Here is a 17,597-nt window from a genome sequence, read left to right as displayed (position 1 = left end):
GGCAAGTTTCTTACCTTTTTGTGCCTTAGGTTCTTGATCTGCAAAATGGACATAATAATAGAGCCTGTCTTATAGAGTCTTTTATTTTTTTTATTTTTTTTATTTTTGGCTGTGTTGTGTGTTCGTTGCTGTGTGCGGGCTTTCTCTAGTTGCTGCGAGCGGGGGCTACTCTTCGTTGCGGTGCGTAGGCTTCTCATGGCAGTGGCTTCTCTTGCTGCAGAGCACGGGCTCTAGGCGCGCGGGCTTCAGTAGCTGTGGCACGCGGGCTCATCATTTGTGGCTTGTGGTCTCTAGAGCGCAGGCTCACTAGTTGTGGCGCACGGGCATAGTTGCTCCGCGGCATGTGGGATCTTCCCGGACCAGAGCTTGAACCTGTGTCCCCTGCACTGGCAGGTGGATTCTTAACCACTGTGCCACCAGGGAAGCCCTAGAGTCTTTTTTTTTTAATTGAAATATAGTTGATACAGACTTGTTTTGGAATTCTATGAGTTAATATGTATAAAATCTTGGTAAGCTCTGTAAGTTGTTGCTGCTATAGTTTCAGGAAAAAAGTGAGTCTCTGACTCCCATCCTTAGCTTCTCTCTTATGCTGAGGTGATGACTGTTTCTAATTTCTGTATTTTTCTTGTGGTGTTTTATGTAGATGCTGTAAAAGTTTCTGTAACCTTCGTTCAACCAACCTTCAGGATTAATATTCCTTCTGTAGAAAATACTGATGCCCATTACATGTTGAATGATGTAAATAAACTACTCTGTGCTGCTGCCACTAGTTGAGTTGAATGTTCACAATAGTCATATGTTTGTTCCCAAACTGGCTAATCCCATTGTACTTGTATTCTGTTTGTATTAGTTAGGTATTACATAAGACAGAGTTAAGTGAATGTGAAGAGAGAATTGTTTAAATGAAAACTAAGTTAAATGCTTTGGAAAACTTGATAAAGGCAAATTAATTACTGAAGAAAATTGTCAGGTTAGGTATTGGTAAGACAACTAAAAGATTATGGGGAAAAATAATAAAAATCTAGAAGGAAGTCTGCATTCACACTGCTGCACAAGTGTCTAGGTGATTTCTTACCTTGGAATAATCGAAAACCAAAAACCATAGGTAATACATTATAGATATGGTTTCTACAAGAACGAGAACCCAGAATTCGAATTAGGGGAGCCATATTCAAAAAATATTTTGGCTTGACACCAAAATATTGATGAATGATATTATAAATTAAAAATAGTCTTTATAATAATTTATATATAATTTTTTCATGATTCTCCATGTTAAATGACTGACTTTGATGAACTCAAACTTCTAGTCCCTATTTTTTGTATCTAAATCCAGATTTCTCTGTTTAATCCAAAACAGGATGGATCTTAACTGTATTCTGTAACTTTCTTTTTTCATTTAGTATCTTGGAGATCTAAAAATGTTCTTTCAGAATTAGACTCAGGTTTGTCCAATGGGGTTTATATGACCCTACCTAGATGAAATGACAGATTTCATTTGTCTCTAGAATTTAACAGATACATTGACATGTTAAGATCCAATAGCCTTTGTTAATCTTGTGAGATTTAAGTTGTACTCTTCTTTAGGACCTTTCTAACTCTGATAGTATTATAAATTAGATTCATTTAGTGGCAGATAGTTGAATGCCCTCTATGTGGAAGCATCATGGTAGCTACTAATTTTGGCTTGCTTATCTTGCACATATTTCCTAAAGGAAGTAGCTGATGATTGTGTTGGCTAATATAACTGGGATCAGTTTGTTTCATTTTCATATTTCAGCCTGTAATTGGTGTGTTGTAACCTAGTTGCTCTATGTTAGTAGTAACTTTTTAGTTATACATTAATGTAGTAACTGCTTGATTTTTTAATTCCGTGTTAAAACTGGCGGATTTTATGGATGTGGTGTGGTTGTGCCAAAACACGAAAGTTCTTTTGTTGTGTATTTACTTTGAGAGTATCTGAGAAGCTGTGATATTTATCATTGAAATTTAATCTAGAGTCATGGTGGAGATTTCAGAAGACATTCTGCTGGTATAGCCTAAACTATCACTTAGAAGAAGTTTCAGGTTTATGCTTCTTATAGACTGAAGTAAGTGGTTCATTATGGATTTGGGCAAAAGTATTTCTAGTTCGGTCCCTGACTTCACACAGCAACTTCTTTCTTCGTGTTCAAATGACTTTTATAAGAGTGGCCGGTCAGCTCAGTACATGTGGATTATTTTTCATTTAATCTCTTCACATAAAGGTCTTTATAATGAAGTTTGAAAGTGAAAGTGGGTGCAGCCTGTCTTATAGCAAATATACTGGTCACTATAGAACTCGTTGTATCTACCAACTTCATTCTTGACACTTTATTTTTTTCTTTATTGTAAAATTTCTCAGTGATTATATGCCTCTAAAAGCTTTTCTAATAGAGACTTAGATCTGTTAATGCCGTAATTCATTTTTGAGTAAGATGCATAGACTTTTTCTCCAAGTTTCAACTCTCTAGTAGTAATACACCAGTCCTCTATTTCTAGGTTTTTGTTTTTGTTTTTATATTAACATATGAAAAGGGGGAAGCTGATCTTTGAATACTGTAAGCCCTGGGATCAAAGGACTGGGAAAAATTCCATAAAAGTAAACGGTTTAAACATGGAAAGTATTTTTCCTTTGTTTATTCATTTTGGTCTCTTGCTGACTTTGTAGGTTGTTAGATACTTAGAAATTAAAGTACTCTTATTTTAGACTTAAGATTTGATAGTAAATTTTAAAATTTATTTATTTATTTATTATTTATTTATTTTTTGGCTGTGTTGGGTCTTTGTTGCTGTGTATGGACTTCCTCCAGTTGCGCGGAGTGGGGGCTACTCTTCGTTGCGGTGCGCGGGCTTCTCATTGCAGTGGCTTCTCTTGTTGTGGAGCATGGGCTCTAGGCGTACGGGCTTCAGTAGTTGTGGCTCGCGGGCTCCAGAACGCAGGCTCAGTAGTTGTGGCGCACGGGCTTAGTTGCTCCGCGGCACATGGGATCTTCCCAGACCAGGGCTTGAACCCGTGTCCCCTGCATTGGCGGGTGGATTCTTAACCACTGCGCCACCAGGGAAGCCCAAAAGTAAATATTTTAAACACGTGTGTTCTTTAACCATTTGTTCTTTCATGTGTTCTTTCACCATTTGTATGTCCTTGGTAGCCAACAATATTTTGACTGGAATTGATTAAATTATCTTTGGATTGGAAAATATAAACTTCATGGCTTTAATTCTAAGAGGCACAACACTAACATCCATAAATGAGTATCTACAGTGTATTTACATATCTTATTTTCTCTGCACAGCAACTCTGCAGGTAGATCTTTTACCCATTTTTCATGAGAGGCCTAGAGAGACTGAGGGTCACATAGCTAAAGAGTGACTGATCGAGAATTTTAATTAAAGTCATTTGAAAATCATCATAGCTTTCCACTGATCCTTAAAAAGGACTCGTTCTTGGCAAGGTAATGAGAATACACAAATTATTACTCCAAGGCAGTTACTTAAGAAAACTATTCTAAGATACCCTTGATTATATTAGATTGTCATAGCTCATTTCAGATGTCTTAAGGGCAACTTAATTTTCTCCCATCCTGAGGGTTGTCTTTTTGCCTTGTTTATGGTTTCCTTTGCTGTGCAAAAGCTTTTAAGTTTCATTAGGTCCCGTTTGTTTATTTTTGTTTTTGTTTTCATTACTCTAGAAAGAAGGGCAGCTTAATTTTGTTCACTGCTCATTCCCCAGCACTTAGAACAGTATCCAGGGAATAGTATATGCTCAATAAGTATGTTAAATGAATGAATTTGAATTTATTATATTTTGAAAGAATAGTTGCCATAATTTGGGGGGAGAAATGCTTAACACTCAAGATTTCTTCCATTGTTTGGAGACAAAGTACTCAGAACTTGATGGTGATAAGCTGGAAGAGTTGTTGATTGTTGGAAATTTTTCAGATGATGAAGATCGTGGTGGGGGCCACAGAAATTGAGGAAGAGTGAATCTGAAACACTGGGGAGGCACAGAAGACTGGGTGACCAAATGTAATAAACTAGAGAAAAGAACGATTAAAAAGAGAACTGGGAGAAAAGGGTACTAATAAAAAATGGAATGGAAGAAGGTGTGTGAAAAAGATTCAGTTGGAAAGTTTGATTTTTGTAGTGATGGCAGGTATTTGAATAGATATATATCTTGTAGATGGCTAGGAATAGGAAATCAGGAATTAATGGTTATATCCAAGATTGGTGGAGACTAATAATGGGGAGGATTGAGCCTTAAAGGACAACCAGATTTTAGAGTAATAAGGGAGAAAGACGCAATTAAAAAAAGGTTCCAAAAGGAAATCAGTCGCTAACGTTCTTTAATGGCAGATTTTTTGTTTTGTTTTTAAGGTATGTTCACGTTCATCTAAAAGGAGAGGAGAGGATTAAATGTGTTAAAGGAAGTGTGGTTTAAGCAAGAATAACTTAGGTGGTATCTTAGCCACTATATTCCAAGCTTTGAGAGCTAGTATGTAAATATTTCAGTTCTTGCTATAGAGTGAAGTACATGATCTATTTGTGGAAGCTGTATATCTAACACTTGTTTCCAAAAAGTGTGTCAAAATATAAACCAGTGGTTAAAAAAATGTAAGTAATAATATTCTTTGGGAAGTTAAGAAGGGAAGAGATTAGTGTATAAGAGGCCTTATAGCTGTAACAGTTTTTTGAGTTAACCTGGTCAAATTTTTGTTTGCAGATAAGGAAACAGTGCTCAAGAGGTTGATCTGCTGGAGATCTGAAAGCTAGTTTTGTGGCAGAGATGTCAAAGTTGGGAAGTTGAGGCTTCAAGGAAGCGCTGGTACTTAAACAATCCTCGAAGGTTTAGTAAGATTTTTATTTATAGAGTGGGATGGATATAAATAGAGGAAAATGACTTTTGAAAACTTGAAGGAGAATGAACAAGGATATGCCAACAATCACAAAAAGACTGACATAATCAGTGGATTTATATATTGGGATATTAGTATGGAACTAGGGTAACCTGATAAAATGCCAAGATTAGGAACCTGTTATTACTGTGAGCTATTATGCTTTTTTGAAGAGGGCAAAATTAGGAAACTAGTGGGCTTTGAAGTATATTCAGTGTTTCAGCAAGTGTTCTAAAATAGAGCACTGGAGCAAATGTCTTTCTTCTCTTTTTTTTTTTTTTTAAGACATCCAGGCCACATCCCAGACCTACTTAATCAGAATCTCTAGGGTGAGGCCTGTGAATCTGTTATTTTCAACCCCTAACCCCAGGTATATGAAAAGTGGCATTTTGTAGATCTGTGTTTGAGAACCACTGGTTTAAAGGTCAAGTCAGAATAGGGCGAGAGACTACTTAGAAACTTAATCTGGTAGACTAGGTCTGAGATAAGAAAATGTAGACAGTAGGATCAGAAAGATTTGTTTAAATCCTATTAATTAATTAGATTTGATGCACAGTTCTTGTTTTTATATAGGGAAACGAGGATTCAAGGTTCAGACTAAAAGAAATGATTAAAATAGTGATAGAAGGAATACTTAGTTCATCCTGAAGAGTGAGGACATTGTTTTGCTTGAGATTAGAATCAAGAATGAGAGAATAAAATTATTGCCGAGTTTGTTTCAGTCGAAAAGTATGCCCTCTCCTGGTGACATACTTATTTGAAGGCTAAAAAGGCAAGAATGAACCAGCTTGATTGTATAGGTTGAGTGACTAAAAGATAAATGCAGGATTTTTATTGTTGATTTTGTTTGATTTTTAATTACAATGTTTTAACACTACTTTTTGGAAGACTGTTTTTCTGTTTGTTTTTGTTTTTTGCCTTTGGACAAGAGAATTCACCAGTGCGATAAGTTTTTTATGTCACATGTTGAGTCAGTAAGTATTTTCTTTTAGCCAATGATTTTCAAACTATTCTCCAGGGATTCTTAGATTTTTAATGGAACTTAACTGGAAGGTGGGAGGATGTGCAGGCAGGGACATTCTCTTGCCACCTTCTTTAACCGCAGACATAGCAAATAATGAAGTAAAAAAGCAAATAATGGGCCTACTGTGCCCATTAGCAAATACCATTAATCACTGGGGCCACCTCCCATTTGTATCTGGCTGTAGCCTCCTTAACACAACATTTAAAGTTGACACTAGCAATCACTGGGAAAAGCATAGGAGATTAAAACATTTTTTTAATCCTAGAATAAAAATAGATGATTAGATTTCTGTGTAAGATTTTATTTGTAGGAAAGTTTCTATCAATAGTCAAAGTTTGAGGGCCACAATTTTAATGTCACTTTTAAAAGTTTTAATTTTGAGGCAATTGTAAGAAATAATAGAAATTCTGTATCCTTTCCCTGGTTTCCCTCAGTGGTAACATCTTGCAAAACTGTAGCACAATATGACCACAATATTGACATTGATTCAGTTCACCCATTATGTTCAGATTTCCCCAGTTTTACTTGTACTTGTGTGTGTGTTGTGTGTATATAGTTCTTTTCATTTTTATCATATGTAGGTTCGTATCTCCACCACCACAGTTAAGATACAGAACAGTTCCATCACCACAAGGATCCCTGGTGTTGTGCTCTTACTACTACACTATTCTCTTTTTCTATAATTTGTCATTCAAGAATGTTAGATAAATGAAATTATACAGTATGTGTGACATTTTTGAGATTGGCTTTGTTTCACTCAGTACAGTTTCCTTGAGATGCATCCAAGGTGTTGCATGTATCTGTAGTTCATTCCTTTATAATGCTAAGTAGTGTTCCACTTAATGTTATTTTCTCATTTAGTAGCTACCCCATAGAACATTGCAGCTTCAGACTTTTCCTTTTAAATCTACAGAACATATTGTCTCTCATTTTCTTTTGTTAACTTCCCTGACTCTGTTGTCTTTTATTATCTCAATCCCCAACTCTGTTAGGACTATTGGGAGTACAGTTTAAAAATTGCTCACATAGACAACAATTTTTTTTTTTTTTTTTTTTTAACTAAAGGAAGGTTTAGAACCCACTTAAGTATGTGGTGTTATGCTTTACAGTACTCATTACTTTTGTACATAAAAGTAAGATTTTAAGGAATTGGGAAGATGAAATTCTTAAATTTGAAGATTCTTTTTCTTCTGTGTTTGTATATCAAGCAGTACATTCTACGGCATATAGTCGTGGGCCACATGGCAAGTAAAAAGTGGGAATAGGTAACTGTTTAGAATGAAATCACTTTTGTTACTTATATACTCGGGTATGAACAAAGACTGAACTCATTCTAAAAATAGTTTGTGTGTGTAGGAAACAGAAATTGTACATTTGCACCCAGAGACTAACCAGTTACCAATCACTGAATTGCTTCAAAGGCTACATTTTGTTAGATTTTACACCAGAGGTTAGTGACCTCCAACACTTTAGGGAATGATGAATACTGTTTTAAAATAATGATGTGGTACATTAAAAAACTGGATAGTATTGAAATTAATTATTTTAATTCAAGGTTGTTTTGGGGTGGTAATAGAGGAGTGTACCAGTACTTTGACAGGTTGAAGAATTGGTGTTTCGAATAGCTTCCCCAAACCCTGTTAGAGTGGTACCCCATTATATGATGCCAAACAGTTCAGAATATCATATTCACCATCAACTTTTCTCATCATCATGGTACATTTGTTACATTCTCTGAACCAACATTGGCACATCATTATCAACCAAAATTTACACTAAGCCTCACTCTTTGTAGTCATTTTTTTTTAAAGGTTGTACTTCTTGATACTTTAATTTATTTTGATTACAATATCAAATCTCTAGTGAGCTGAAGATAAGGTAAACTGGGTTGCAAGGTAAGCCAGTGTGAAGTACTGCCAAATACTGGCTGATTTGGGAAAGTGCCTCATTCTTAACTGTATAGGGGTGGTTTGGTGCTCGTTGGGTAGTATCATGAGGGTTGGCATTGGCTTATTCTTTAAAGAATTTACTCTTACTAGAGCCAATCTTGTTTTGACAAAAATTCTGTAAAAAGGACTTTAAGGGCCTGATGCCCTAGTTATTTTAACCATTGCTCTGATTTTATTTTAAGAAAATAATCGAAACAGTATGTTTAGAGTTTATAATAAAGAGGTTTGGCTGTTGGCTTTTTCCCCCCCCCCCCCCCCCTTCTCCTTTTTTTCCGCCATACCACACAGCATGCAGAATCTTAGTTCCCCCACCTGGGATCAAAGCCGGGCCCCCTGCAGTGGAAGTGTGGAGTCTTAGCGGATGGACCGCCAGGGAAGTCCCTGGCTGTTGCCTTTTTAAGTGAAGCTACTTCTGTCACATTCTCTGATTTGCAGTCCAACACAGCAGCATCCTTTCTCCTTTACTGACAAGAATGGATTCTAGAATAGATCAGAAATTCTTAATAGTTTACTTGACTTTCACAAGTACAATAGCTGAGAATTGTTCTCCAATACTTTTTTTTTTTCTTTTCTGTTACGGTTTATTACAGGATATTGAATATAGTTCCCTGTGCTATGCAGTAGGACCTTGTTGTTTATCTATTTTATGTATAGTTGGTGTCTGCTAATCCCAAACTCCTAATTTATTGCTCCCCAACCCCCTTTCCCTTTGGTAACCATAAATTTGTTTTTTATGTCTGTGAGTCTGTTTCTGTTTTGTAAATAAGTTTATTTGTATCATGTTTTAGATTCCAGTGATATCATAAGTGATATCATATGGTCCAATACTCATCTTTTTAAGGACTTTTCCTAAATATTTAATTCCCAGAAATGTTATCTGGTAATCATAGCTAATACTTAACTGAGTGGCACACAGAATCCTTGAAACAATTCAGAAATATGTTTTATGATTATTCCTATTTACAGATGAGGAACTAAGGCTTCAAGAGAATAAGTAACCATTATTAATAGGTGGCAGAGTGTGAAAACTGGAGCATTGCTATTTTGATATTGAATTTAGTACTAGTGGTTGGAATTGTACTAAAATATGGTATGGTGAAACTCTGTGGAACTCTTGTATAGAACCAGAAACTGTGTGTTTTGAACATTGAATTTTATATATAGGTTTCCATTTTTCATGTAGATCCATCAACATTAATCCTGACTACCAGAAGAAAGATTTTTTAAATAGAGAGTTTATTTGCTATAAAAGATTATAGTGTAAGTTGAATTGGTGAAATTCTTTATCTCTAGGAATGAAATGGTTATCAAAGGGAGACTCAAGTTAAAATTCAACTGGTTAGATAGGTGGTCTTTGCTTAACAAATAGTTCTATATAAGGAATTGAGGATACTTACGTATACATTAGTAATCTCAAATTTGGAGCCTGGTTCCCTTAACTTTTGGGTTGCTTTCAATTCACTAGCAAGGCATCTGTTTGTCCCTGAAAAATAATAGGGAATTTAAATATTTTTATCCTTTGAGTATGTGCTTTGCACTGTCCCTGAAATACTTTAAATGCAAATTTTAGACTTTGAGCCCATGCATCTTTACTTTGTAGTGTTTTAATGCGTTGCTGTGGAATGCATGGAGGTTTATTAAGTATAGATTAGGTTTCGGGGGGGAGCAAAGTAGATTTTGTTACTGTTTTTTCATTTAGTGTGCCAGAATGAATGCAGTCCAGATGTTCTGCAGTGAAACAGTTATGTAGTTATTTAATTTCTCCTCTTTTTGAGAGAGGCAGTTGTCAGTTTTTCCCCCTTAACTGTAAGTTCTGGATTTTATTTTATTTATTTTACCAATCATCTGGCAAATTTTAATTTCAGGGAAACTACTGTGTAGGTTCTGGAATCAGACTGTTAGGGTTCAAAACCTGATTCTTCTATTTATTAGCTATGGAACTTTGGACAAGTTTAACTTCTCTGCCTTATCTGTGAAATGGGGTAATAAATGTACCTATGCCATAGGCTCATTGTGAGGATTAAGCATTGTAAGCAGTATTTATCATCATTATTATTATAACCTCTATTTGGGGACGTTTGAGTATCAGGTAAGTGCTTATAGAGCACTGGCTAATACTAACATTAACCCAGTTAGAGAAATACATAATTCATTCTATTGTCTTATTCTTTTTAGAATCTGATATTTATCTGTCATTTTGATTATCAGGACTAATCTGTTAATGTACTTGTGATTGTAAGATTTAAACTGTAAGATCATCAGCCTAACCTGCCTCCATTTATAGTTGAAGCCCAGAATAGTGAAATGAGTTGACCAAAGTTTCGTAGGTAGTAACTTGGTAATAGATTTTGATTAACTAGTACCCTTTTTTGTTATACCTTAGTCAACAGCTGTAAGTAAAATTAAAATCACAAATGAATAATGAGGGCAGTTTAATTTCTGATTTATAAGAAAATCTCAGGTATGTGGTACCTCACAATTTCTTTCAAGTTTCTTTGTTTCATTTCTATTAGTAATTCAGCCCCAGATTCACCCGCTTATTCTCTTGTTATATGTCCAAAATGTAAACATGGATTTAATTTTAAATATTTATTGAGCTCTATGTAAGGTGTTTATTAAGGACTGAAAGGTAATAATAAATGACCCTTTCCTCAAAGAGATTATGTTAAATTGGGTTGGGCCCTTTATTTGTAATTTTAGAAAAAAATTTTCCTCATATTTTCATCTTTTCTGCCTTTTGGGTATCATATTTATCTTTTCAGTGGTATTTTTTTGTTTTTTGAACTTCTTAATGTGGTCTTAAAAGCAGCCTCAGTTTTCCAGTTCTTCTGATAAACTGTTTTCTAATTTAATTGCTTTTCCTTCTTGCCTTTTATCTCATTTTTCCTACTTTAGGGTTTTGTTTGGTTTTGTTTTGGTATCAATGCCTTTGCTCTGCTAAATCTGTGGGGTTGTTTTGTTTGTTTGTTTTGTATTTTTTGTTTTTTGTGTGGTTTTTTGGCCGTGCCACGAGGCTTGTGGGATCTTAGTTCCCTGACTAGGGATTGAACCCACACCTCAGCAGTGAAAGTGCAGAGTCCTCATCACTGAACCACCAGGGAATTCCCCTAAATCTGTTTTTAATATCGTTTTTTCCCAGTTTCTTTCCAGTTTGATTTGGTATTTAGCATTGTTTCCTTTACTTGTGTTTACATTCATTTGTATAAAAGAGTGAAGAATAAATTTATTTTTTTAAGAATTAGCTGCTGTCTTTATTTGAGTCCCTTTGATTTTAGGTTCCATGTTAGACAGAAGTATCAATACCTATAATTTTATGCCATTTATAAACAGCTCAATACTCCTATGTTCACTTGGTTTCTAGGTCTATTCTGGATAGCAGGTTTTGTGAAGACATTTATTCTTTCTTGGACCTCAGATTTACCAGACATCTCATGGTATTTCCTTTTATATTATTTCTTTAATGGCTGCCATTTATTCTCAATGTATTTTGTATATATTTTACTTGCCAGTTGTATAACCAGTTTTTTGTTTACATGTAAGATATGAAAGCTTTGTGGTAGTTGTTTGTATTGTGTTGAATTGTTTTTCTCTAGTTATGCCTGTGTTATAAGCTCACATCTTTTCTGTTTACTGCATTGTCTTTCCCTTTCTTTTTTTCTTATTTTTAAAGACCCTAATGAATTTATGCTTTAAGTATCAGCTGGATTTTTGAACAGCATGAGTTTTCTGGCTATGGAGTTTTTGATATTAATGAATATAGTGAAATATTTGCCACTTTATGGTCTCAGTAGATATGACCTCTTGCCTTCTGACCTCTTGTGAGTAAATTTGTGAGATCATCTTGTTTGCTGAATCAAACTCAGAGTCTGTGGTTCTGTTATGGATGTGATGATGAGTTGTTATCCTGGGGATGAGCTTCTGTGATTCTAGATGAGAGATGCATTTCTGGAGAAGGTGCCATGTGGTTGTTTTTATAGCGCTTAATTGTATAGGTTGACAACTCATTTGGTTAATGAGGCCAGAACTGCAGTTTCATCCCGGCTGCTCTAATTCATTCACCATTTCTTTGTAGAGTGCCTTTTATGTTCTACGCACTGTGCAGGATTTGAGAGACAGGCAGTAATCACAAAAATATAAGCCATTGTCTGAAATAGGCTTATGGCAAACTCTTCACTGCTATTTAAAAACAGCTCAAATATAGTGTTTATTAAGGACTGTATATTTATATAAAAATGGGGGACACTATTAAATACGTATTCAAATAAATTGTTGTAGGTTGGAAATATTACTCAGTTGCCTAAAAGAATACATAATTATTTGACTTCTGCTTTCTAGTTTCTGCCTCTGGTTTTAAAAAAAAACATACAACTAAATATTTAACAACATATACCTAAAATATAAGATTTCCTGTGAGTCAAATGTTAGGATAAGCTGAGCTAAAGAAAACTTCTACCAACTAGATGCTACCAACAGGAGGAAAATTTTTTTTTTTAATTTTAATTGTCTGTTCTTAGGTCCAAGTTTTCAATATTTTAAAGAAATACAGAATAATATAACATTTGATTTATATATTGCTTGCATTTTGTCATTTAGAAATTTTATAATTTTATAGCTTTGTGCAGGTTAATAAATATAGCTTTTTATGACGTAATTCTAAAACAGTCGCAGGTGCAGAAAAAGAGGTAGGGCAATTTTTCCTTTGTCTCACCCTGCTTTAATTGTTTTTAAAGAATGATTTTTTTTTTTAAGAGGATGATTTTAATTTGGTGAAAACTGTAAAATCTTAGCAAATAGAGAACCATAATTACATACTTCATTTTCAGAAACTATTAGAAGATTCTCTTTCAATGAGAGCTAAAGAGTTTTTTTAAATCTACACAGTTTTTTGGTTTTGAAGTAAGATCAACTCTTCTTATGTGACTACCACTTATTGATTGCTAAATATGCATAATGTAGTGTATGAAATGCTTTACAGTCATTATTTCATTTTCTTCACAGAAATCGTAGGAGGATATATACCCATTTATAAACAAGGAACCTGAGGCTTAGAGTGGTTAAATAACTTGCCTAGCTCACACATCTACTGTTAGAGAGTTAGAGATAGGCTCCAATGCTCATGTTTTTCACTTTTAAGTGCAATTGCCTGTTATTGTATATTTTTGTTATAACTTGAAATCTAGTAGCTCTCCCCCAGTTTTACATGGTTTAAAAGTAAAGGCTCGTTTTCTTGGATAATTCAAACCACTATTACCTCGTTATTTCCATATTTTGGTATTTTTTTCCCATAAGATATGAGCTCACAATCTGCATCATCTGTGAAATAGGAATTAACCTGAGTAGATATTCTCAAGCTTACTTGTAAAAATTAAAGATAAATACAAGAATTGCTATTTGAAGAAACACTTCTCTTCAGTATTTCAGGTATAACATGAGAGGGACAATGTTGACTGTTTCTCTTGTTTATATGGTTATCTCTGTCTGCTTTGTTCCGAGTTGTACTGTATCATTGCTGAAAATATTTCGAGTAGGTATTTCACACATAGTACATATAGCAGGTGTTAAACAGTGAATTTAGATTAGAAAAATTGATATGGAAGCTGAATATGTTTTTGTTACTATGGTAAGTTTGTTTAAAAATAAGTATTCAAGTATATGACAAGAATATTTAAAAATATTCAAGTATATTTCTCTTCTAATTGTCTGTATTAGGGATCATTAACTCATGGGAGAAAGCTGGAGAAATAAACTCCCTCCATATACATGTATTTATGTAGTATGGAAAATGACAACCACTATAAAACAATTGACTTTATTACAAATAAAATAGATTTTTTAAAAAATATATAAACAATAGAGTAGAATTGGTTCAAATTCTGGTTTTATCTCTTAAACTGAGCAACTTTGGTTATGTTATTTAACCTTAGTTGCTTTTGAATTCCTCGGTGGTAAAATGGAGATCCCTATCTCAGAGTTGTGAGGATTAAATAGACCATCCTTGTAAAAGCTTAGTATGGTGCCTAGTCCACAGTAAGTCTCAATATTTGTTAGTTTATTGTTAAATCATTCACTGAACCAAGAAGACTTATTTTTGGATAGTGCTATAAGAAATTCTGTTTTATCTTTCAAAATGAATAATATTTGTTGGTTCCTCACTAAGCAATATGCCTTAGTAATCCTTCTTTTGGCATCCTAAATTCATTCCCTAAGGAAGATTATGGTTCAGAAACTTTTCTTTTGATCATAATCTCATAACTTAATTCCAGAAAAATAAACAAAATAGAGACTCCTTGAGCAAATTCCAATTGGTATTGATATTTTAATAAAGAATGCTTTCTTCATGTATTTTACTTACCTTTGTTATAGGTTGACTGTTGTTGGGAATATGAAGATGATTAACTTTTGGTTCCCTTTTCTTTTAAACAGGGTTTGTGGATGCACTTAGATGTTTGCAATGAGCACTGTGGCTGGCATGCCCCAGTGTTTTGGATACCAATGCATAGGACTCCATAGTAATCGAATTTACCAGAGGCGAACGTCATGAGCATAGTGATCCCATTGGGGGTTGATACAGCAGAAACGTCATACTTGGAAATGGCTGCAGGCTCAGAGTAAGTATTTAAATTAAAGGTATTTTGGATAGGGAAAGGCAAAATATTTCATGTAATTATTTTAGCACAACCAAGCAGTGCTTGATTTGCATTTATATTTTTTCTCATTTTAGACTCTTGGCTAAAATAAAATGTCAGAAGTTTAAAGGCAAAAATTCCTTTAACTAAAATTACTTTGTAAATAATTTTGAGCCAAAATGCTCTATCTTTTTCAGATTTTTTTTGTCTTTTCCATTTGCTAATTGTTGACATCAAGAGTCAAGGTAACAGGTTATTGTTTTTTTAAATTGTAAGATCTTTCATGTTTATATTGGAAAATTAATTTGGTTTTAAATTTGAATCTTTAAAGAACTGTAATATCCGTTTAAACACAGTAATTACTTCGTTTTTTAAAAAGTTGAGTTGAGGGCTTCCCTGGTGGCGCAGTGGTTGGGAGTCTGCCTGCCGATGCAGGGGACGCGGGTTCGAGCCCTGGTCTGGGGGGATCCCGCATGCCGCGGAGCAGCGGGGCCCGTGGGCCACGGCTGCTGGGCCTGTGCGTCTGGAGCCTGTGCTCCGCGGCAGGGGAGGCTGCGATAGTGGGAGGGAGGCCCGCGCACCGCGATGAGGGGTGGCCCCCGCTTGCCGCAACTGGGGGGGGGCCTCGCACAGAAACGAAGACCCGGCACAGCCAAAAATAAATAAATAAAATAAATAATAATTAAAAAAAAAAAAGAATGTAGCTCTTGATTGGCAAGTTTAACTTAATTGTAAGTAAATTATAGAAAAAAAAAGTTGAGTTGAAAAATAAAATTCAGGCCATTTTTAAGTAAGAAAAAGGGAGTATTTCCTTCTAGATGTGTACTTTGCCACTTTTTGCTTTTATGGGAGCCATTTCTGAGGGATTCAGTGAAAGGTTCTTCCTTGCCTCTAACTCTTTGGTCTTGGCAGTTGTGTGGATAGATTTCATTTTATTTTGATCTTGAAAGACCACTACATTAACACTAAGTTATTGCTGTGAAAATTGATTGTTTTTGGAAATTGCAAGGGGTTCATGTGACAGTGTTGGAATCTAAAGGATGGGAAGATGCATATGTTTGCTCTCGGATTCAATATGTAGTTGTATTGTGCTAAATGGGTTGCTCATTGACCAGAAAGTTGAATTCAAGTTAAAAAAGAAAAACAAACAAATTTATTTATTTTTGAGCTCCTAAAACTGGTATGTAGAAAGGACAAAAATTGCAGTTAATATTCTCCTTTTGCTGGCATTTCAAATGGTCTAGAAGTGTTTTCACCACTCCTGCTTCTGCCACTGAGAAAGACTCAGGGATGCTCTCTAGTATTCCTGTAATATGCTACATAGTCCATTTAACTATATGATTATTATAATAACAGTTTTTAAAAGTCATTTTTTTTACACTGTGTGTTATTTTTGTTGTAAAGTAATAGATTCCCAAACATGGCACTCTTATGACAGTTGATTGACATTCATTCTGCCCAGATAGTGACACTACTAAGGAAGGAAAGAACCTGGAAGCAGGGCTTGACAGGCAAGAGGTTCCCAGGCTAAAGTACTAGTTTTTCTTAATGTATAGCATCTGATAGATGCAAATCTATATCTGATGATAGTTATAGGTGTTTATTGGTAATAATCAAAGATTCTTTGCCTCCTAAAAATATTCGCCTTGACAGTCTTTTTTTAAATTGGCCTCTTAAGCACTGAATACAAGATGTAATTTATGAAATATTATTTATATACCAGATAGGAATTAGTCCAGTATACAATGTGAGATACACCTTTGCCTTGTTTGCATGTTTAGTATGTGTACTGTAAGGTAATTCACAAACAGAATGAAAGCCACATATCAATTATGGTGTTAAAAGAGAATGAATAATATATTGAAAGAGGGCAGTGTAGGGGATTGCTTTCTGCCTGTGTTCTTTATTAAATGCATTTATAGAGCATGTATAGAAAAATTATGATTTATATTGTGGAGCCAAATCTTTCCTAATACAAATGTGGCCATTTTTATTATGAGAAAATGATCAATTTGTAGGTAATTACAGAATGACGATTTTTTAAAGAACATTTCTGTTTTAGGAAATTAGTTTTTTCTATTCCACATACAAGTGTATGTCCTTTGGGCATAGTATCCTCTACTCAGTGGACACAGAAAGGATAGCTGGTACCAGTTTCTGTTATGTGACAACTATCAGAATTTTTGTGGTTTAATTTTCAGACTTAAAAACTTTTCTCTCTATGTATATATAAATATATAAAACCTGGAAGCTTAAAAAGATGCTTAAATCACATCACCCCACCACCCATTCCCACAGATACATAAAGCTTTTGGAGCTGTTTTCATAAGAAATGTTGATGTAATTAACATGTTGCTTCCTTTTTATTTCAAATAAGTAATCAGAAGATACTATAGTTGTGTTGATGCAGGATCCTGTGAAGCTACATAATTATTTCAAAATGTTTTTTAAAAAGAGAGAGAATTACATTTTATTACACTCATGTGGCTATATAATGTTATTAATTATATGTTATATTTTTTTTAAATATTGTACTGCTAAATTATAATATATCACTAATAAACTAACATAAAGTTTAGGAGGTACTTGATGATTGCTTATTGAGTGAATTAGTGTACTAGACCAAATTTATGCTCACTGCTAAGGCTGTAAAGGGGAATTTATTTGATCACTTAATGTTCATCTAGTCTGAGTTCATCTAGATAGAGTTCATGCTATCTGTAGCATTTTATAGATAGGAAATTGAAGGTCTGGTTCAGGATCTATGAAGAATGGGTTTGCTAAGCTCTAGTCTGGTATTTTTATACTCAGTGATGTTTGCTCTTGGATTATTGTGTCTCTAAAATAAGACTCATTATTCCCATCAAGTCCAGCTTCTTTGTTACATATTTCTTTTCCTCTCATTACTAAGTTTTAAAAAAATCTTGGGTTTGTTTTACCTTTCCTGCAGAGTTAGGGATCTTGTATTTTGCTATTTTCTGTTCCCTATTACCTTGCCAAGAGTTGGTTTTACACCTCCAGTGCCTCTCAGTTCAAACTAGCCGCATTTCAGGTGTTCAGTAGCACATGTCTAGAGGCTGCTGTA

The 17,597-nt window shown here is 34.6% G+C and overlaps 1 protein-coding gene across 3 annotated transcripts in view; it reads left to right on the top strand.

Moving 5' to 3' along the window:
• The window catches only part of KMT2E (lysine methyltransferase 2E (inactive)), a 98,367-nt gene that overhangs the window by 10,470 nt on the left and 70,300 nt on the right, over positions 1 to 17,597 (top strand). For 2 of the 3 annotated variants that reach the window (XM_068550417.1, XM_068550415.1), the window contains exons 2-3: positions 11,248 to 11,320; positions 14,310 to 14,494. In XM_068550417.1, coding sequence (XP_068406518.1) covers positions 14,424 to 14,494 — 71 coding nt within the window. In that variant the 5' untranslated portion in view covers positions 11,248 to 11,320; positions 14,310 to 14,423. The remainder of the gene's footprint in view (positions 1 to 11,247; positions 11,321 to 14,309; positions 14,495 to 17,597) is intronic. The other variant, XM_068550416.1, reaches the window with a different exon arrangement.

Source organism: Eschrichtius robustus, chromosome 8, assembly GCF_028021215.1.
Source record: "Eschrichtius robustus isolate mEscRob2 chromosome 8, mEscRob2.pri, whole genome shotgun sequence".
Classification (NCBI taxonomy): domain Eukaryota; kingdom Metazoa; phylum Chordata; class Mammalia; order Artiodactyla; family Eschrichtiidae; genus Eschrichtius; species Eschrichtius robustus.
The sequence above is the reverse complement of the archived record's forward strand: the minus strand, read 5'-3'. Positions and strand labels throughout refer to the sequence as shown.